A 21,145-nucleotide genomic window follows, 5' to 3' on the forward strand; every position below is an offset into this window, starting at 1 on the left:
ACCAAGAAATTTGCAGTTCCACTTTAGGAAACTGAAGATGTATTCTCATCGCAAGGGCATATCAATGATTTTTCTTAGTGGGGGGCGGGGGTACACATTGAAAAAAACGCATCAAAAATTTGTAGGCATGTATTTTTGTTATGACTTACAAGTCAGACAAAAATTTCAAGGAAGGAGGGGGTCACACCCCAAACCCTCCCCCTCCCAAGATGCGGCCTTGTCTCATCGAATTGTGTAATACTAAAAGAAGCTTCACTAGAAATATCATCACTAATATTAAATTGGTTTTACACAATCATTTTCCAAAATTTGCTGTTTTATGTGACATCTGAGCCTAACGGAATGTTTCGCTTATATGGCCAAAAGTCGTCTTCGACAAAACATAACTCAAATAATAAAAAAAAAGAAGCAAGGAAGAATCAAACTCACTAAAAAACTCTTCGAAAAAGTCTTTCAAACTCTTTTATTTATGTATTTTATATACTCCTCGATTTTGAGGGAAATAAACACATAAATAATATAATGACACACTAAAATAATATAAAAAAGTGGACAGGGGCAAGAATTCTTTGAAAAACTGATTACCCAATTTTCCCTAATTCTCTTTATGGATGGCTATGTATATATGGTTGTCTATGCATGGTTAGTTAGTTGCATGGTTGGTTGTGTATATGGTTGGTTAACTATGTTAACCAACCATACGTGTGTATATGTATACATGTATGTGTGTTTGCTATATACGTGTACGTTATATTGTGTATGTTATATACATGTACGTTGTATATGTGTATGGTTGTCTATGTTTGTCAATGGCTGTCTGTGTCTATCTATGGTTCTATATTTGTCTATAACGTAGTCGGGAGAGCAGGGAAAGATGAGCTTCTTGATATTTTGAAACGAGCGAAATTCCCAGCTATTGATGATGAGTTCACAGATATTTATATATGGTTGTTCACCATATGTATATATGGTTGTCTATGCATGGTTATCTATGTGTATTTGTGTATGCTATATACGTGTACGTTATATTGTGTATGTCATATACATGTACGTTGTATATGTGTATGGTTGTCTATGTTTGTCAATGGTTGTCTGTGTCTATCTATGGTTCTATGTTTGCCAGTGGGTGTCTATGTTGGTTAACTGATTCGAACACTCAGATCCATTGTCACTGTCCTCGGTACTTTAAAGGGAATTCAACAAAACAAAAAACAAGTTTTTTTTCGACTGTAAGTAAGGAGCACCATTAGAACCTAAAACGGACAGAAATTATTCCGTATATGAAGGGGTTGCCCCCCCCCTCCTCAATACCTTGCTCTTCATACGGAAGTTATTTGCACTTTTAAAAAAGCTTCCTATTCTAATTAAACGGCCTTTGTGTTTCAGGAGTCGTTCTTAAGAAATTGGGACAGTCAAATTTTAGCGTAAAGAGCAAAGTATTGAGGAGGAGGGCAACCCCTTCATATACGGAATAATTTCTGGTCGTTGATTGTTTTGATATTGCTCCTTACTTTCAGTTAAAAAAAAACTTTTTTATTTAATTTCTGATCATTTTTCAAATAATGCCGGTAAATCTGGCTCATCCTCCATGAAAAACTTATTCCCCTCACAAAAACTTCTCCGTGCAAAGTTTTTCCAACGTAAAATACACCCCCCCCCCCCTGTACAAATTCACCCTCGCTAAAAATCCCCCCCCCGTAAAATTTCTTGCAGACGATTCAGCCTTAAAAATTCTCCTTAGCATACTATCATTGGAGAAAGACTTTAAGTTCTAGTCGTTTTTTACGATCCCACCGGAAATACTCCCTTCCGTGAAAATTATTTCCCGAAAATCCAAATACGCTGAAAATTTCCCTCGGACAATTCCCCCAGAACATCTCCGCATGCAAAATTGAGTAGGCAAAGAGAAAGTAAGGCAAATAAAAAGAATTTCGTATAGGAATTCTGTCAACCTCCCCCCTCCCCAGTGTAAAATTTCCCTTGGAAAGTTCACCCCCGAAAATTTCTCTCCACACGCAAAATTACCCCAAGCACAAAATCCCCACCAATGTCTGTATACTTCCCAATAACAAATACTGTACGTAAACAATAGAAAATTTTTGTAACAAAAACGGCCTATCCCAAGGGGCTGGTAGGGGAGGGGGAGGGGGGACATTTATTTCCAAAGGCATAGTTTTGGGGATTTCCAACTATGCTGAACAAAACGGCTATCTCGAAATTTTGACCGAATGATTTTGGGGAAAAAAGGGTCGGGGGAGGGGGTCTAGTTGTCATCCAATTTTTTTTGTCACTAGAACTTTTAATTTCCGTTCAAATGAGCCACCTCCCAAAGTGAGCTCTTCTAGGACCCGAAAAGAATCGGCTAATAATCCGATTCTTTTGATATATTTATTGATATTAAAATTACAATTTTAGACTTTCAGTTACTATTGAGCAGTATCACTCCTTACTTACAGTTCACTACCATGGGCTGTTTGATTAAAGAGCATTTAGGAGCAATGGTAGGGGAAGGGAATAGGGGGCAACTTTTTTTTCAGACTTTTTTTATCCCCCTCCTTCCCCTAGTTTCTGGACTTTTTTCTACTTGTATTGTATATATTCTTTTATTTTACTTTTGACACTGCCTTATTTATATCTGTGGTCTTTTTTCAATTGTGAACTTTAATATCTTTGTTATTCATACTTGATGTAGAACATATATTTGTCTTATTGTTGGGGTCAAGAGACAGCAAGAGACACCTACATATTTTTAAGACCACCTAGTTTCCCATATTGTAAAAGCAATTGACCCACAGCTTGTAATAAACCAGAGGTCGATTGCGAATTATTGTACTAGATTAGTCCGTATGTATACGAAGTTTAAGTTAGGTGTTTTTGAGTCTAGTTTCATATCAGTTATAATGAAGATGTTCTGATTTGTTTGTGACTTAGTCAGAGTTTTATGTGACTCTGATACTAGACCTTGTATACTCCTGGACTTTGTAAATCAACCATTTTTGTACAACCACTGACTTTGCATCATTATCAAAGGAATGGTTATTATACGAATGTGAGCACCATTTGATGAACTAAGTCCTTACCAAAGCAAGTCTCATAATTTTCCTGGAAATTACTATATACTATAATTAACATAATTAGTAATTATCATGATTACATTATAAAATTACTTTATTTACTATATCTTTACTTATTATAATTACTATATGTTAATGTAATAATAATTTTTGTAATAAGCTAAACTAATAGTAAATGACAATAAAAGCGGTGGCGGTTCTGGCCTTTCTTGTGCTAGGGGCAAAGTCTTGATTAGCCCCTAAAGGCAATGCCAGGCTTTAAGATGGTACATTTTGTGCAATAGATGGTATTTTACCTGAATAACTTGGAACGCCTCATCAGCGCTGCGTACGAGTATTTCTTGCACATTTTTGATGAAGAAACATCCTTTCCCTTCTTCTGCCAATTTCAGTGGGGCTGTGACCACTTTTTCTTGTTTATCTTTCTTCATTGCCAATACATCGTAAATCTGATCATTGTAGATTTCAACTACTGAAATCCAAACTGTGGATGTCCAATCGGTTGTTAAGGTTACGCTCCCACTATCTCGTGACCTCTGAGATATATCTATGGAGTTGTGGGGGATTTGGCGCTTAGCTATTAACGGGACTAGAAAGGAAAACAATTTTGTTACTTATTGAAATTGGGAAAAATGAAATCTCTGCAATAAATCCACGGGATTCTGGGGAATTTGGTATTTAGTTATTAACTGGACTAGAGAGAAAAAATAGTTTTCTATTAGTCAGGTTGAGAATAGGAAACTTATCTTTAAACGAGGGAATCCAAAATTGAATACCCTTGATTTTAACAACATACGATCGAACTGGAACATCCAATCGGTTTTTAACCGACTATTGACCCTTGATTTTAATAACACATCTCCAAACTGGAACATACAATCGGTTCTTAACCGACTACTGACCCTTGATTTTAATAACATATCTCCAAACTGGAACACACAATCGGTTTTTAACCGACTATAACCGACGCAATTACATTAGTCTCGCTTCATTTACATTAGTCTCACTTCCATTATCACAGGACGTCTGAAACATCTATCAAATCCTAGGAAATTTAGCGATTGGCTATAAAGAAAAACGGAGGGGAAAACCCTTTTCCTAATTGAGCTTGAGAAGAGGAAAACTTCTAAGATATATCTACGGTATTCTAAGAGATTTGGTGTTTGGCTATTAACAAAGCTAGAAAAGAAAACGATTTTGCTACTTAGGGCATTTGACAAAAGGATACTAATCTCCAAAAGAACAAACTTAAAATCAAATAACATTAGAAAAAGAACTATGGAATTATGGAACACGGAATATGGGAAAAGTATCTTTGTAATTCAGGAGAAGTTAGCGGTTGGCTATTAACAGAACTAGAGAAGATATCCCTTTCCCTATTTGAGAAGAGGAAAACCAAAAAACTCTGAGTCATATCCGAGGTACTCTAGGAGATTTCATCTTTGGCTATTAACGGTACTAAAAAAAATATAAATTGTTACTTATCAAACAGAAGAGGAATAAACTAATCGAATCTGGGATCTAGGTGACTAATTGACAAGTATTAGCTACAATTAAATTGACTTAGCAGTAAATTCCAGAATTATACTTATAATTTTGGAATGACAGATTGATAACTCAACTCTAACAGCTCTCATTAGACCTTTATAACAGATTGATAGCTCAACTCTAACAGCTCTCATTTAGAATTTTTTACTATGAACTTCAATTTTTTTTTACAACGAAATTATAGAAAATGTAGGCTATAGTCGTGTTTACCACCCAACATTTTTTTTCCATACCATCATAATGAAAAAATCTACCATACCAAGTTCTCCAGAATTAGAGAGGGGGGGGGGACAAAAGATTTATGATAAAGGTATCGACTTTTCTACTTTTCGGATTTACGGAAATCCGAATTTCGGATTTACGATATCGACTTTTCGGATTTACTTTTCTAGGTTATTTCTTAAAATCTTAACTATTTTTTATTTATTAAAGTTATAAAAGTGAAAACATTAAAAAAACATTTGTTTAGTAAAGTACAAATAATGTTCAGGCTTTTAGAAAGCATAGGGGTTTTTAGCCCTACTCATGTCAATTTCTGCTCGTTTTCAATTTGACTCGGTTATTTATTGTAATTTCTGTTCGTTTTGGGCTTCGTTTATTCATTGATGGTGATTTGAAGTAGTTTATATTTGCTGGATTATTTGATTCTATTTTTGCCCATTTTTGGTTTCATGGAGTTCTTTAATTTTCCGTGAGAAACTTATTTTGTGGAAAACGTTTTTTTTTTTAATTAACCTAGGGAAAAGCCTGTAATATCGAGGTTAGAAATCAGGCTTATCGAGCTCTACTACACGTCTACGTCTACTATACGTCAACGTCTACTATATGTCAGCGTCTACTTGTCTACTACGTCTACGTCTACTATACGTCTGCATGAACAGCTTGAAAGAATGTGGCAGTGCAAGGCATTTGAGAAGAGATTTTCAGCAATCAAATTTTACAACGGACTTATACACAATAATTGTACAATCTACTATACTCGCATAATAAGATACTAACGACTGAAATGGAAGTTAGATTCCATTTCCAGGTTTTCCGTGATCAGTTCTGGTTTCTAATCTCCATTATTCTAGTTCTAATTCTGGATTCATGGTTCTAGATTCATCATTTCCTCGATTCTAGTTCTCCATGATTAAGACACGTTCCACGTCATAGAAAAACTTACTTTACGGGGATTAAAACATTTTTAAATTCTAGGAACCTTTTTATCTCTAGGAAAAAAAGTTCTAGATCCCAGTTCTCCGTGATTAAAACACGTTCCACGGCATACAAAAAGCTCACTTTATCAGGACAAAAACGTACTATAGCCCAGCACCACAGGTGGAATATTTGTGCCATGTGTGGCAACCCTGGATTGTCCCTCAAAAATAGACTAAACTCAAAAAATGGCTATCAGAGGGACTGTGAAAGAGGATCTTTTTTACTTAGTGCTATAGAAAATAGATTGAAATAGCCTATAAATTCCTAAAATTGTGCACACATCTTTAAATTTATGGATCAACACATAGGTTAGAGTCCCTTTAAGAAAAAACTAAATTAAACTAAAAAGTGATTCATTACTAAAACTTCAACATATTTTTCATTTTTCGAGTGTAATTGAAAATATCTTGGGGAAAAAGTAAAAACGTTAAAATAAAGACAAAGTACAAAAAAAGCATTTTGATCAAAACCAAAATGATTCCGTTGAAAAAATTAAAAACTGAAGATATAAGAGGATAATTCTCAGGAAAAGAGTTAAAGTATTAAATTTGGTACACAATAACTTGTAAATTTCCTGCTAAAGGTTAATAATTCTGAACAAAGAATTCTTAAAGCATCAAGGAGATCAAATTAAAAACACCCTCCCCCCTCCCCCAACTTATCTTATGTCTATTCATACCTGAAAACCGTGTTTTTAAAAAATTCCTCTTTTGGTTGTTCAAAATTATGAGGTTATTACGTTATTGTTACATTTTCGTCAGTGTTGCCATGTTGAATCGTGAAAATAAGCAGAAGCGGTGAGTTCAATTTGACAAAGTTTTTTGATCATAGAAATTCAAACACTAACAATCTATTGATTCCCAAGACAACTGCACCTTAAAAGGGAAGCTACACCTTCTTAAGCTGTCTGGTACCACGTCTTGCTAGCTTATGTAATTGAAAGACGCTATTCAATAATAAGACGTTAATTGACAGTCTAATCAAGAAGATTCAAAAGACTGGGAAATCCAGGCGATGAAGGGTCTTTCAGATCTCTTGAATCCAAAGAACTGCAAAGGCGGAGCAATACTGGACATATTGGAGGTAGTACAATACCAGATCTGGCCTGGTGAAAACATGGTTATGACTGTAAATAAGCGTATATCGACTTAGAGCCTGACTTCATTTCCGTCAGCGTTGCCACTTTGAACCGGGAAGATAGATAAACAAAGTAATTAATGAAATCTGATAGCAGTTCCCGCCCGTAAAAAGTCCACCATTTACAATATATTGACACCCAGAGACCATTACACCTTCATGGAAAAGCTGCACCATCTTATAGTTTTTATATATTATCGTATGTATTTTGTATTTTTTTTTTAGCATAACCTTCAATAATTTTTTGTCTACTTTTTTTTTGTCAAATTTGGCAACATAACTACTGAAAAATACATAAATGTAAATGAGAGTTTTTTTCAATAAATATAGAATCCAGGACTTTTTTTTCATTAAATTCATTATATTTAAATTCGTTTAAATTCATTATACAGTGGGGCACATAAAAAGAGTAGCCTAATCAAAATTTATATTTTTATTGTTTTTTTTTTTTTTTTTTTTTTTATTGTGTTTTTTTGCAATAAGAAGAATAACAAAAGCAAAAAATTTTATTATTGTTTGTCTGATTCTATTTATATGTTACAAGAATTAAGATCCAATATCCAAAATTGACTGATATTTTAAATTTGGCATTAAATTGATTTAAAATTGATAAGTGTTTAGTCACTGGATGACGTCTGTCATTCGGCCACTGAAGTTGTCCACGACGCTCCCAATTTTCCATTCAGATTGCTCTCTTGAGGTTTATTTCAGTCTATCAATTGTGGATTTTCCTCATAGTCTCTCCTTTAAGGAACCCCAGAGGATGTTATCTCTGAGGAATAGGGTGGCCACGCATTGTTGCTCCTAAATGCCCCCGGGGCATTTAAGGTTCTTATGGAAGGGATGATTGCATAAACTCTAGAGGTGGCTCATTTGGTTGAAATTGGAAGGTTCAGTTCCCTTTGAAGAGTAAAAAGTGATGGAGGTCAAATAGGTCTCTGAGGAATAGGGTGGCCACGCATTGTTGCTCCTAAATGCCCCAGGGGCATTTAAGGTTCTTATGGAAGGGATGATTGCATAAACTTTAGAGGTGGCTCATTTGGTTGAAATTGGAAGGTTCAGTTCCCTTTGAAGAGTAAAAAGTGATGGAGGTCAAATAGGTCTCTGAGGAATAGGGTGACCATGCATTGTTGGTCCTAAATACCCCCAGGGCATTTAGGGTTCTTATGGAAAGGATGATTGCATAAACTTTAGAGGTGGCTCATTTGGTTGAAATTGGAAGTTTTAGTTCCCCTTTAAGAGCCAAAAGCGATGGAGGTCAAATAGGTCTCTGAGGAATAGGGTGGCCATGTATTATTGCTCCTCACCGAATTATTAATCGGTTACATAGAAAGTATTTCTCGTTCATAATACACTCGCTTATCGTATGGCCAAACTACTGGCGTTCAGTCTTGTTGGCTTTAGTTTGCAGTTTAAGAGTCTGCAGTCTATAGGGGAATAGATAATAATTACTGTGGATAATTCGGCGCATAGGTTTCATGGAAGTACTTGCTGGGGCAGCTATCTGGCGAACTTGTGGGACGATTGTTGTAATAGGTTCTTGACGTCTTGAACACAAGCCGGCGTTCTTGCTATGAATTTAGAGCCACAATGGCTTTTTTTATTGTGGAACACACTTCCAGTGTTACAAAACATTTCAATTATCTGCAATCCTATGACAAGGGGAATTTTCTTCTCGGAATATTCGGGTCAAAACTGCTTCTGAACAAGAATAGATAATTTCCTTGTAAAATCTAGTTTCACAATCTTTATCTTTTCTTCCATTGAAAATTCTCGAAGTGGTCCATCTTGGTGTCAGATAAAACTTACAAGTCCTTTTTGTATCTAACCGGGAAAAGAAGCAATTTTTTTCTCTAAGAAATACGAGTCTTTACTTTTGTCCCTCTTTTTACGCCCCACCCTGAATACGTAAGTTTCCACTTAACCAAATCAAATAGTCAGGTTCCATCTTCATTATACTTGGAATTTAAATATCGTCAACGTGCTGTATGTTTCTATGACCCTATGTTTCTTCTTTGATATAGAGATATAGAGAACAAAATTAGAGCACTCTTGATAATGAATTGTTAAACTCACCTGCTAACTGAGATCTCGATTTTGAATCTTCTATTGGCTTCAAAAGTGACGAGAACAAAGAGATCTCTTCCAAGGCTTCCAACTCCGTAAGTATTTTATAGCCATTATCCCTAAAAACACAAAAAAGAATATTTATAGCTCAGGTACGTCTTCCAAGAGGAGGACAGCATTCAGAAACGAGCACCCCTACCCCAAAGTCTTAAGCCACAGCCAATATTTTCGGCTCTTTTTTGAAGTTTGTTATATCACCCGAAGAAAAACAGTTTTAACCTATTTGAAATCAGTTCTCGCTTCTGTGACATTAATCATTTTCAAATTATCCTCATTTTAATCTTTGATGCTTTTTTTTCTTTATTTACGAAACATAAATTCCAATGTATGTCTGTCTGTCCTGTATGGATTAGATAAAAAAAACAAACAAGTTTTTCAACTGAAAGTAAGGAGCAACATTAAAAATTAAAACGAACAGAAATTATTCCGTATTTGAAAGGGGCTGTCCCCTCCTCAACACTTCGCTCTTTACGCTAAAGTTTGACTCTTTTTCACAACTCTATTTTTTAAAACAATAACAAACTTTAGCGAAAAGAGCGAGGCGTTGAGGAGGGGACAGCCCCTTTCATATACGGAATAATTTTTGTTCATTTGAAGTTTTAATGTTGCCCTTACTTTCAGTTGAAAAACTTGTTTTTTTATTTAATTTCTTATTGTTTTTTAAATAATGCTTGGAAATCCGGCGCCCCCTTCATAGAAATGTCTCTTCCCCCAAGGAAACGTTCTTCATGAAAAGATCTTCCCACGTAACAAACTCCTCCCCAACAGAAAAAAATCATTCCTGAAAACGTCTGTATACTTCCCAATAACCAATACTATACGTAAACAATGGGAAAAGTTCACAACTTGCAGCCCTTCCCCCGGGAACTGTGGGGGATTAAGTCATTCTCAAAGACATATTTATTAGATGTTCGACTATGCTGAACAAAATGGCTATCTCAAAATTTTAATTGGGTGACTTAGGTAAAAAACATGAGCGTGGAAGGGGGCCAAGTTGCCCTCCAATTTTTGTGGTCACTTATAAAAGTCACTAGAACTTTTAATTTCCGTTCGAATTAGACCTCTTACGATATCCTAGGACTGCTGGATCGATACGATTACCCCTGAAAAAAAAAAAAAAAAAAAAAAAAAAAAAAAAAAAAAAAAAAAAAACAGCCCTGATCTTTCTTCTGGCCAAAAAAAAAGCCACATTTTTGAAGATAGAAGCTTGAAACTTCTATAGTGGGGTTCTCTGATACGCAGAATCTGATGGTGTGATTTTCATTAAAATTCTATGACTTTTAGGGAATGTTTTCGCCTTTTTTCGAAAATAAGGCAAATTTTCTCAGGCTCGTAACTTTTGATGAGTAAGACTAAACTTGATGAAACTTATATATTTGAAATCAGCATAAAAATATCTGATTCTTTTGTTTTATCTATTCGTATCAAAATTTCGTTTTTTAGAGTTTCGGTTACTATTGAGCCGGGTCGCTCCTTAACACGTTAACAGTTACCACGAACTGTTTGATTACTGCATTGTTCATCTAATCACCAAGAAACTTCAAGAAGTTATTGAGTACATTATGGCAACAATTTCTGGTACAAAATTTCCCCTCTCCATATGTCCTTTTAATTCTTTTCGCGCAGACTGAATTTACAGATCGTTGAAAATAAATACTTGACATTTCGTTTGACATCTAATTTTTAGAATATGCCTACTTTTAAATTCAAAAATACTATCATTATTTTACTTCCGAGGGGATCTTTAGGGCGAATATTCAGAGGACTGGGGGAAGGGGAATTAAGCACAGGGAAGGATGGGGGTCGCGGAATCTTGTTGAGATGGGGGATGTATCAAATTAAAATTAATGTGATTTGTATATCTTTTTCCAAGTTTTTGCATATGTAACCAAATTGAATTAATCAGGTAATTTACATAGATGTGGAGAAAAATAAATTAAGTCTATGATTAACTCCATTATGGAAAGCAAGACGCTTTTATGGAAAACAGGAAAAAAAAAATCAATGTTCGCATATCGATTTAGTGCATCATCGTATTTTTCGATTTATGGACTAGACTTCACAATGGGGGAGGGGGGATTGTCAGATAGGGGAGTTCCACGAGGAAGGGGAATTTTCAGTGGGACGATTCTTCCCGGGGGGGGGGGTTAAGGATAAAATTTTCCAAGGTTGGTAGTCTTCCACGGAGTATGAGTTTTTCATAGGGGGACATCTGCATGGGAGAGGGGAATTTTCCGAGTATGGAATTATCCACGAAGGGAATTTTCCAAATACTTTTAAACTAATAAATATTACTGTTGTTAATAAGCTGGGGGTGGATTTTCCGCGGGGAGAATTTGCCACTTCGGAATTTTCTGCGGGGGGATTTTCAGCGGAGAAGTTTCCCACATAGGTGAATTTCACGTGAAGAAATTTTCCTTTAATTTCCTTTGTTTAGAGATTACATCAACAAGCGACGGGGAACGCGTGACCGGTCGTCCGTAAAAATTCAAACACTGACAATCTGTTTATTCCCAAAGACGGAACCCTCCGAAAGCAAGCTACACCTTCTTACGCTGTTTGGTGCCATATGTATTCATTGGTGCCATATTCGTTTGGTGCCATATGTACAAATTAGCTTGTTTTGTGCTGATGTGTTACCAATGTTCTTTTTTTTTTGCAATGGCTACTACCAAAAACTCTTTTAAATGAAAATTTGAATTACTGATTTTTCCAGTTTTTAGAAATAAATTTAGTTGTATTTATTTACTATATAATTCAAATTAAGGGGAAAATTAAAATAACAACAGTTTTCCCTTAAAATTAAGGGGAAAATTCATATTAAAGGAAAAATTAAGGTGATTTACGCTACAGCCTTGTAAGCTTTCACTCTAGTGTAAAGGTAAATTTACAACATCATTTATCATCGAACTGGCATCTTATGCATACAAACAAAATAGTGGCGGCAATTAATGCTTTACTAACACCAAATTACTGATAACTAAATTTTTTAATGTAAAATTTGCCGCTCATGTTTCCAGTAATTTTAGTTTTAGACAAAAAATAAAAATTTTTTAGACCCAAACACAAAAAAAAACTTTGCGGAACAACACAAAAAACTTACATTAAAAATTTATGAAAACATGTTTCAAATTTGTTAACTAGAAACAATGTTATAAAACTCTAACATTAAAAAAAAAACAAAAAAATACCAATTAATGACCTGTTTTGCACTCAATTCAAACTTAATATTCGGCATCTTGATGATTTTGTCTCTGTCTTCTATTTTTTATCAATAGTTGCAGCAGTAGCTGCAGCCTACTAAAAAGCGTACAGCGGTTATTTGTACTATAAAGCACCATGTGCGCACAACAGATATTTTTTCAAATTGTGGGGGAGGAGGGGATGGTCAATTTTGTTGATTTTCTTTTTTTCAATCAATAAAAAAAAAACAATTAAATGAAAATACCCATGAAATGTGTTTTCAAAATCGAGTGGTGGGGGGGGACAAATGCCTTTTCTCTTTTTCCCCCCACCCACAATTGACGCCACTGATCTCTCTGTCCCCTTAATTTACTCTTTGGAAGCCTTCGGGGATTCGTATCATCAGATATGTTTTCGTAAAAGCAGGTTAAAAAGTTAAAAAACTTCAAAGAAATTCAATTCGTTATCATAAGATAACGCTACAATGGCAAAAATGAAAAAAAATGGATTTGTTACAAAAGCTATTTTTAACAAAAAAAAACCTTTGAGGCAAAAAAAAAGAAGTTTATAAAACTCTACCCCACCCTTTTTTAAACTCTACTTCACTTTTTCAAAAAGTTAAGCTCCCAAGTCGCAAGGCTTGTCATCAGGGGCGTCGTTTGGAGGAGGACACGGGGGGGGGGGCAGTTACCCTCCCACTAATGTGGAACAAAAAATTATTACATATTCCATGCCACTTGACTATCCAGATATGGACCCCTCGCCCCCACCCCCAATAAAAAAGTTGAAGATTCGCCCCTGCTTGTCTTCCACTCATACATTTAATGTTCTAAAGAATTCAAGTTTCTCAAGCAATCACTGTCTCGACTTTTCTTTAAAAATAAAATCAAGGAACTATTCAGCTTAAAAACCTATTTTATTAACTTTCAAAATAGTTCCTAGCTTATGTGACCTTCATTGACTTTTATCCACGATTTTGAATGCTTCAGGTCAAGTTTAACTTTTTTTTCTGGAATTCCCGATTCCATTAAAACTAACATAAAGGCGGTTAAAGTTATACTAAAATAAAAAAAAAAAAATATTAAAATATATTAAATATAAATACTATTAAAATATATATTGTAGATATGACTAAAATATATTATTTAAAAAATGGTACTTGCATCATTGCCCCCTACCACTCATCTTGTACATGTATCGACGCATTGTAAACCAGTTTCTTCTGCTAGTTTCTTTCACCTTAGCGTGAGAAAAGACAAAGAGAAGTGACAGAATAGATCGGAAATACATAGTTTTGGCTATATATTTGCATATTAAGGGGGAGGGAGGGTAAAGTAAATGGACAGTGTGAAGTAAGAAAACAATTCTTACTTCATAATATGCAGAATAATTGTAGTTAACACGTTTTACATGCAGAGCCACTGTACTTTACCCCCCCCTCCCCTAACGTGCAAATATATAGCCCGAATTTTTTTTATAAAGTATTATATTTATCATACTTAGGTATATATTAGGATTAACCTAACTTCACTTCTTGAGTGGTAGTGGGTATATCATAAAACTTCAATAAAATATATTAATTTAAATATACTAATACCATATTAAATTTATATTATAATACAGCTTTATAAACAATTTTGTAGAAGCTACATGAGCAGATTATAAACCGTATCCCTTCCCCCAAAAAATCCCATTGCTGACAAGATTTTTACCTTTTTGTTTTTCAATTTTTCAATGAAAACACCAAACAAAGCCATTTTTCAGTGACCACACCAAAAGACAAAGCTATTTTTCAAAATGTGGGGCGGGGGTAGAAAAAACACAGCTACGTAAGCTCCTCCTCCATCCCAATCTATTTAAAATCTCCCTCTTTACACCCTCCCAAGAAGTTCCCATCTCCCTCAAAACGTCCCTTATGTCATCTTTGCACTCCATTTAGGGACGAGCTGCTTTCCGCTTGGCCGACAAGGACCCCAAAAAAGGGTTTTAGGCTGTTTGTTTTTCAATTTTTCAATGAAAACACCAAACAAAGCCATCTTTTAGACAAAGTTATTTTTCAAATGTGGGAGGAGGGCAGAAAAAAATTTGCCACCATTAATTGACATAACTGTTAAAATGACCTCGATACTTATCGGTCTGCTTGCGCGCTTTCAGGCTTACCATTTACGTTTGGCTTCAATAGAACTAATGCTTTACCTTTCTGGTTTTATATATTGTCCGGTGCTCAAAGTTGGTTTCAGTGAGTTGAAAATAACGTCAATTGATCGTGGAAGAATGCCAATATCTTCGTTAGTGCCCTGTAATAGATGTGGTATTAACTATACTAATTTAACAGTTACTCAACAAATTTACCACTTCAATCAGTGTAAGTAAAAAGTTCAAAGAAGTTGTATTAATGCAAATTACAGACAACAGAGTGCATACAGAATTTATTTTCTTATTTCCTTCCCTTACGTCGCTTCCCTTTTTCAATTTAAAAGTAACTTTTTATCCAGTTATCAGATAAGCTTATAGAATAGAATTTTATTTTAAAAATTTCTATCACAGCATGGTTGCCGAATTTGAATTTTGCGTCAAAACAGCACAAGTAAAAGCATGCAAGTTTTTAAAATATACTTCGAACAATCACTCTAATTACTTTATTATTACTCTAATTACTAATTATTTGATTTATTTAATTTACTCTAATTTACGTGTTTATACTACGCCTTGTTTGTCACGATTCTGGTCTACAGTCTTCTAATTACTTTATTCTTAATCTAATTACTAATTACTTTATTTATTTCATTTGCTCTAATTCACGTGTTTATACTATTCCTTGTTTGTCATGATTCTAGTCTATAATCCTCTAATCACTCTAATTACTTTATTATTGCTCTAATTACTAATTATTTGATTTATTTCATTTACTTTAATTTACGTGTTTATACTATGCCTTGTTTGTCATGATTCTGGTCTACAATCTTCTAATTACTTTATTCTTAATCTAATTACTTTATTTATTTCATTTGCTCTAATTTACGTGTTACACTATTCCATGTTTGTCATGATTCTAGTCTATGATCCTCGAATCACTCTAATTACCTTATTATTACTCTAAATACTAATTACTTGATTTATTGCATTTACTTTAATTTACGTGTTTATACTATGCCTTGTTTGTCATGATTCTGGTCTATGATCCAATAGAAAGAATTTGTATTCCTATGCTTTTTATATTTGGCTATTCAACGATCGATTAACTGATTCTGTTATACTTCAATCAACTATGACAAAGTGTAACTTAAAACAGTGGAAAAATATTAACTAATAGAAGTTGTTGGAAAAAGACAGCCCAAAAAGGGGGGGGGGGAGGAGGAAATAAATTTTAGATCCGCCTTTACCCCTGCTAACATGAACGAAAAGAATATGAAAATGAGAAAGGTGAGCTAGTTAATTTAAACATAAAAAAAACGAGTTAAAAAAAAATTACATTACTAAAACTCAACAACCAGGTGAACTCATATTTACTTATTAATTACTTAATCATCATACCGGGATGGCGTTGAGAGCGTCGTCAGGCTTCTCCACATGGGGTAGTCTGCATCAAGGGCCTCTGCATCAGACATCAAAATTCCAGATTGGTCCAGGAAATTCCCGAGACTATGACCCCACCGGAACTTGGGTCTTCCTCTAGGACGCTTCCAGCCACTACTGGTTGGTTCAAAGTCGTAAAGAACCCGCACAGGAGTGTCAGGAGGCAATCACAAAACATGTCCAAACCAACGAAGTGTCCGCTCGGCAACCAGGTGTGACAAAGGTGACTGGGAAGTCATACTACGTAGGCGGTCGCTGCTAATAAAGTCTGTCTATCGGATTCCCTCGATTGTCCGAAGCCACTTAGACTGAAGAGTGATGAGACGGCACTGGACAGCTGCAGTAATACAACTCAACCTTCTTCTAAGCCCAAAAAATTGTTGCGTTTACTACTCTACTTTCTACGTCTTCCCAATAACCTTCATCAATAGCTAGAGTGGCGTCAATTGGAGAGAGGAAGGCAGAGGGGGGATATGTGCATTCCCAGATTTCCCCTCCCCTTCCCTAGGTCTAGAAAATACCATTTTCTGGAATTTAATCAAAAATGTCTTTTTTTGGGTATTTTTTGTGGAGAAAAACAACAAAATTGGCTCAACTTATACAACTACTAACAAACTCACTGCAGCACCAAGCCACCTTAGGCCAACAGAGCTAGGCACGCTCTTCCTCTGCCCCAATCTATTCAAAGGCTCCCTCTTTGCACCTTTCCAGGATGTTCCCATTTCCCTTAAATGTTACCTTACGACATCCTCTCATCGCAACTGGGAACGACCTACTTTTTGTTTTACCCTAAACCGCTGGCCGAAAATTACAATCTCTGGCAATCTGTCATCCTCCCTTCTTCGGAGCGCCCACGCTTCAGAAACATGCTTGTCCACTGTCATCACTGTAGCTTCCAATGTTCTAATCTTGGTTCAAAGACTTATCTTCTTATTCCTCGAAATTGTTTTCAACTGTGAAAAAAAACCTGGGCCTTTGCTATTCTACTTCCAACATATTCACTGCACACACCGTCTTTACAAATAAATCTCCCTAGGTAAGTGAAGCTGTCCATGAACTGAAGCCACTGGACAGATATAGCACTGTTTAGGTAAAGAAGCTTATATCCTTCAAAGGTTTCATCGCCCCCCTCCATAGCACTATAGGTAAGACCTCCTGTTCCAATATACTTTGTGTTATTTGCATTTTGCGTTATTTTCATACGCCTAGCTTAGTACCTTACTTTTTACGAGCATAAAGACAACGTTTACACTTATGTGCCCCCCCCCCCCCCAAAAAAATCGTCAGCATTATCCAAGTAGAACATCATGTTGCAATCCCGCTGCGATTCTCATAACTACTTTTCTCGAGGCCTTATACAAATAAATAAAAAAAAAAAGTTTTTTAAACTGAAAGTAAGGAGCGACATTAAAACTTAAAACGAACAGAAATTATTCTGTATATGAAAGAGACTGTCCCCTCCTCAACGCTTCGCTCTTTACGCTAAAGTTTTTTATTGTTTTATAAAATAAAGTTGTGAGACAGTGTCAAAATTTAGCGTAAAGAGCGAGGCGGTGAGGAGGTGACCGTCTCTTTCATATACAGAATAATTTCTGTTCGTTTTAAGTTTTATTGTCGCTCCTTACTTTCAGTTTAGAAAACTTGTTTTTTTTATTTAATTTTTGAACGTTTTTGAATAAATGCAGGTTTTGATCTTGGCTCACCGTACATGAATAATTAAAACAAAATTTTCATATTAATTTTCTTTTATTTGGTTAAATGGCTTTCTCGAAACTTGTTTAATTTTATTTACGAACGTTTTAATTAGTAATAAATATACGTAACTTACGAATTAACTTACGTAACGACCTTCTATATTCATATATTTTTAATACATTTATTAGCGGGTTAACCCCCTAGTCAATACCTTGCTCTTTAAGCGAATGTTCAACTTTTGTTCCAATTCTTTATAAATGACCGGTTAATCACAAAGGCCGTTAATTAGAATAAATAGTTCTTTTGAAAGTACTAAAAAATCTTTGGCTTAAAGAGCAAGGCATTGATTATGGGGTGAACCCAATCATATATGTAATATTTTCTGTTCGTTTAAAGTTTCGACGTTGCTGCTGTTGCAGTTGAAATACTTGTTTTTTTATATTAAATTTATGATCTTTTTTTAAATAATGCTGGGATGTCCGGCGTCCCCTTCCTAGCAATGTCCCTTCCCCCATGAAAACTTCCTTCATGGAAAGATCCTCCCACATACCCCCTGACCCACCCCTCCCCCCCACTCCACGTAAAAATATCCCCTGAAAACGCCTTTATACTTCCAAATAACCCATACTATATGTTATCATTGGGTGAAGTTCATAACTTTCAGCCCTCTCCCCGGGAGATGAGGGGGGTTGAGTAATCCTAAAAGACATACTTATAATATTTTCGAGCATGCTGACAAAATGGCTATCTCAAAATTTTGATCAGGTGACTTTGGGAAAAAATGAACATGGGAGGGGGCCTAGTTGCCCTCCATTTTTTTTGGTCAATTAAAAAGGGCACTAGAACTTTCAATTTCCATTCCAATGAGCCCTTCCACGATATTATAGGACAACTGGGTCGATACGATCACCCCTGGAAAAAAAAAAAAAAAAAAAAAAAAAAAAAAAAAAGTACCAGTGATGTTTCTTATGGCAAAAAATTCAAAATTACACATTTTTTTTGATAGGAGCTTGAAAACTCTACAGTAGGGTTCTCTGATACGCGGAATATGATGGTGTGATTTTCATTAAGGTTATATAACTTTTTGGGGGTCTCTTCCCCTTTTTTCGAAAATCAGCCAAATTTTCTCAAGCACCTAACTTTTGATGGGTATGATTAAACTTGATGAAACTTATATATTTGAAATCAGCATTAAAATGTGATTCTTTTGATGTATCTTTTTGTATCAAAATACCGTTTTCTAGAGTTTCGGTTACCATTGAGCCGGGTCGCTCCTTACTTACAGTTCGTTCAATACCCTGCTCTTTAAACTATAGTTCGAATTTTTTTTTCCAGTTCTTTAAAAATGACCTCTTAATCACAATCAGTTGATCAGTTGAAAAACTTGTTTTTTTTTATTTAATTCCTGATCTTTCTCTTTAATAATGCTGGGAAATCCGGCGCCCCCTTCCTAGCAATGTCCCGTCCCCCATGAACTCGGCCTTCATGGTAAGTTCCTTCCATATAGCCCCCCACCCTCTCCTTCCCCCACCTACCAGAAAAAATCTCCTCTGAAAAAGTCTGTATACTTCCCAATAACCAATACTATATGTTAACATTGAGTAAAGTTCATAACTTTCAGCCCTCCCCCTGGGGACTTTGGGGGATCAAGTCATCCTAAAAGACATTTTTATCATATTTTCGACCATGCTGAACAAAATGGCTATCTCAAAATTTTGATCGGGTGACTTTGGGAAAAAAATGAGCGTGGGAGGGGGCCTAGTTGCCCTCAATTTTTTTTGGTTACTTAAAAAGGGCACTAGAACTTTTAAGTTCCGTTCCAATTAGCCCTCCCACGATATTCTAGGACCACTGGGTCGATACGATCACCCCTGGAAAAAAAAAAAAAACACAAACAAACAAACAAACAAACAAAAACGCATCCGTGATCTTTCTTCTGGCAAAAAATGGAAAATTCCACATTTTTGTATATAGGAGCTTGAAACCTCTACAGTAGGGTTCTCTGATACTCTGAATATGATTGTGTGATTTTCATTAATGTTCTATAACTTTTATAGGGTCTTTCCCCCTTTTTTCGAAAATCAGCCAAATTTTCTCAGGCCCGTAACTTTTGATGGGTATGATTAAACTTAATGAAACTTATATATTTGAAATCAGAATTAAAATCTGATTCTTTTGATGCATCTATTGGTATCAAAATTCCGTTTTTTAGAGTTTCGGTTACCATTGAGCCGGGTCGTTCCTTACTTACAGTTCGTTACCACGAACTGTTTGACTACTGACCTTGTTTCATACCGGACTATATTCAAAATTATCTGCTAAGCTCCTTATCTTCTTTTATTAATGATTTTGTATTTCAAGGTGTTACAACTCACAACTCAAAACAGCAGCAAGCCGCTTGAGGTCAACACAACCAGGCTCACTCCGATTCAATCCAACTTCGTTCAGAGCTTCGCCATCTATTCCTTCATACGAAGAAATCGTTTTACTATCATCCTAGTATGCTAAATATCAAACCCGTATGTTTTCTCTATATTTTCTAAAACCGCTTTATTTGTCTAACAGCACTTTATAGCATCACAAAATTTGATATAACACCTTTTTTTCTTGGAGAGGGAGCATAACGGCTACGCCAACTAGTTCTCAGGAATTAGAAAATTTGGTCCTCTTATATTAGAGCTAAATATCAAGAAAAGTTTCCGATTGTCCCAGACGAAAGATCGTCTAAAAGACGAACGAGCAGGGACACATGCAGGGGGGGGGGGGGAGTCCCCTCACAAATCCTGAACTATAGTAACACGCGAAACTCGCATACGAAAGATAAATTCTTTGCACCAAAGAAATATGTGATTCATTTAAATACATCTTGTTATATTGATGCTTATCTTGATTCTTTTTTTTTCAGCTGGGTTTTCATGAATCCGAATTTACATCGTTAATGCATCAATGATGGTTTTGTCAGTTATTATGGAATATTATTTAACAAATTGCATGGTAATTTATTTTCTTTTTCCGTGCTCAGGGGATTATCCAAACAATACATGTTGAGAAATTGGATATCTGTGTTTTCTTAATCCTTTGAATAAATACTGAAAATTGTTATTGGTAAGAATCTTAATGTTTCGGCGATGACCTAGATAGACTTCAATCAAATTTTATATTTGAGATATTTCATCTCACTGGGCCTTGACTTTGCAAGCTTGAAAATAATCCTTTTGATGTAGACCTAATAAATAATTTAATAAAAGTCAAGCTAATGAAAATCTGCTAAATGTAAACATCACTGTAAAAGTATTGTTATTATTTTTCTTACAGGGGCACTTCATACGGAAGCGATAGTCGTACAAACTTCACAGGTGACTTATTCGATAAGAAATTGAAAGTTCAGGAACGTTTATTAAGATTTAAAAGCGATCGGAGGGCAACACGTCCCCTTTTTATCCCAAAATAGTCCAGAAGTAAAATAACTATCCCACTGCGGTTGACCCTCCCCCTAGCACTCGGGGCAAGCGCTACAAGTTATGCAAGTTGCCCATTGTTAACATATTAGATTTTCTATTGGAATAGATTCAATACACCAATAAAACCGTTTGGCATTGATACAA

General features: G+C 35.4%; 1 protein-coding gene across 1 annotated transcript in view; it reads right to left on the bottom strand.

Annotated features, from left to right (window-relative positions):
- The window catches only part of LOC148949160 (uncharacterized), a 133,083-nt gene that overhangs the window by 78,518 nt on the left and 33,420 nt on the right, over window positions 1–21,145 (bottom strand). Inside the window, exons 3-5 of the mRNA XM_089093214.1 lie at window positions 14,466–14,566; window positions 9,036–9,145; window positions 3,371–3,663 (exon numbers count right to left, since the gene is read on the bottom strand). Of these exons, the coding sequence (XP_088949340.1) occupies window positions 3,371–3,663; window positions 9,036–9,145; window positions 14,466–14,566 (504 nt within the window). The remainder of the gene's footprint in view (window positions 1–3,370; window positions 3,664–9,035; window positions 9,146–14,465; window positions 14,567–21,145) is intronic.

The sequence above is a fragment of the Artemia sp. Qi Xiang Cuo genome, chromosome 8 (assembly GCF_049724085.1).
Source record: "Artemia sp. Qi Xiang Cuo chromosome 8, ASM4972408v1, whole genome shotgun sequence".
Classification (NCBI taxonomy): domain Eukaryota; kingdom Metazoa; phylum Arthropoda; class Branchiopoda; order Anostraca; family Artemiidae; genus Artemia; species Artemia sp. Qi Xiang Cuo.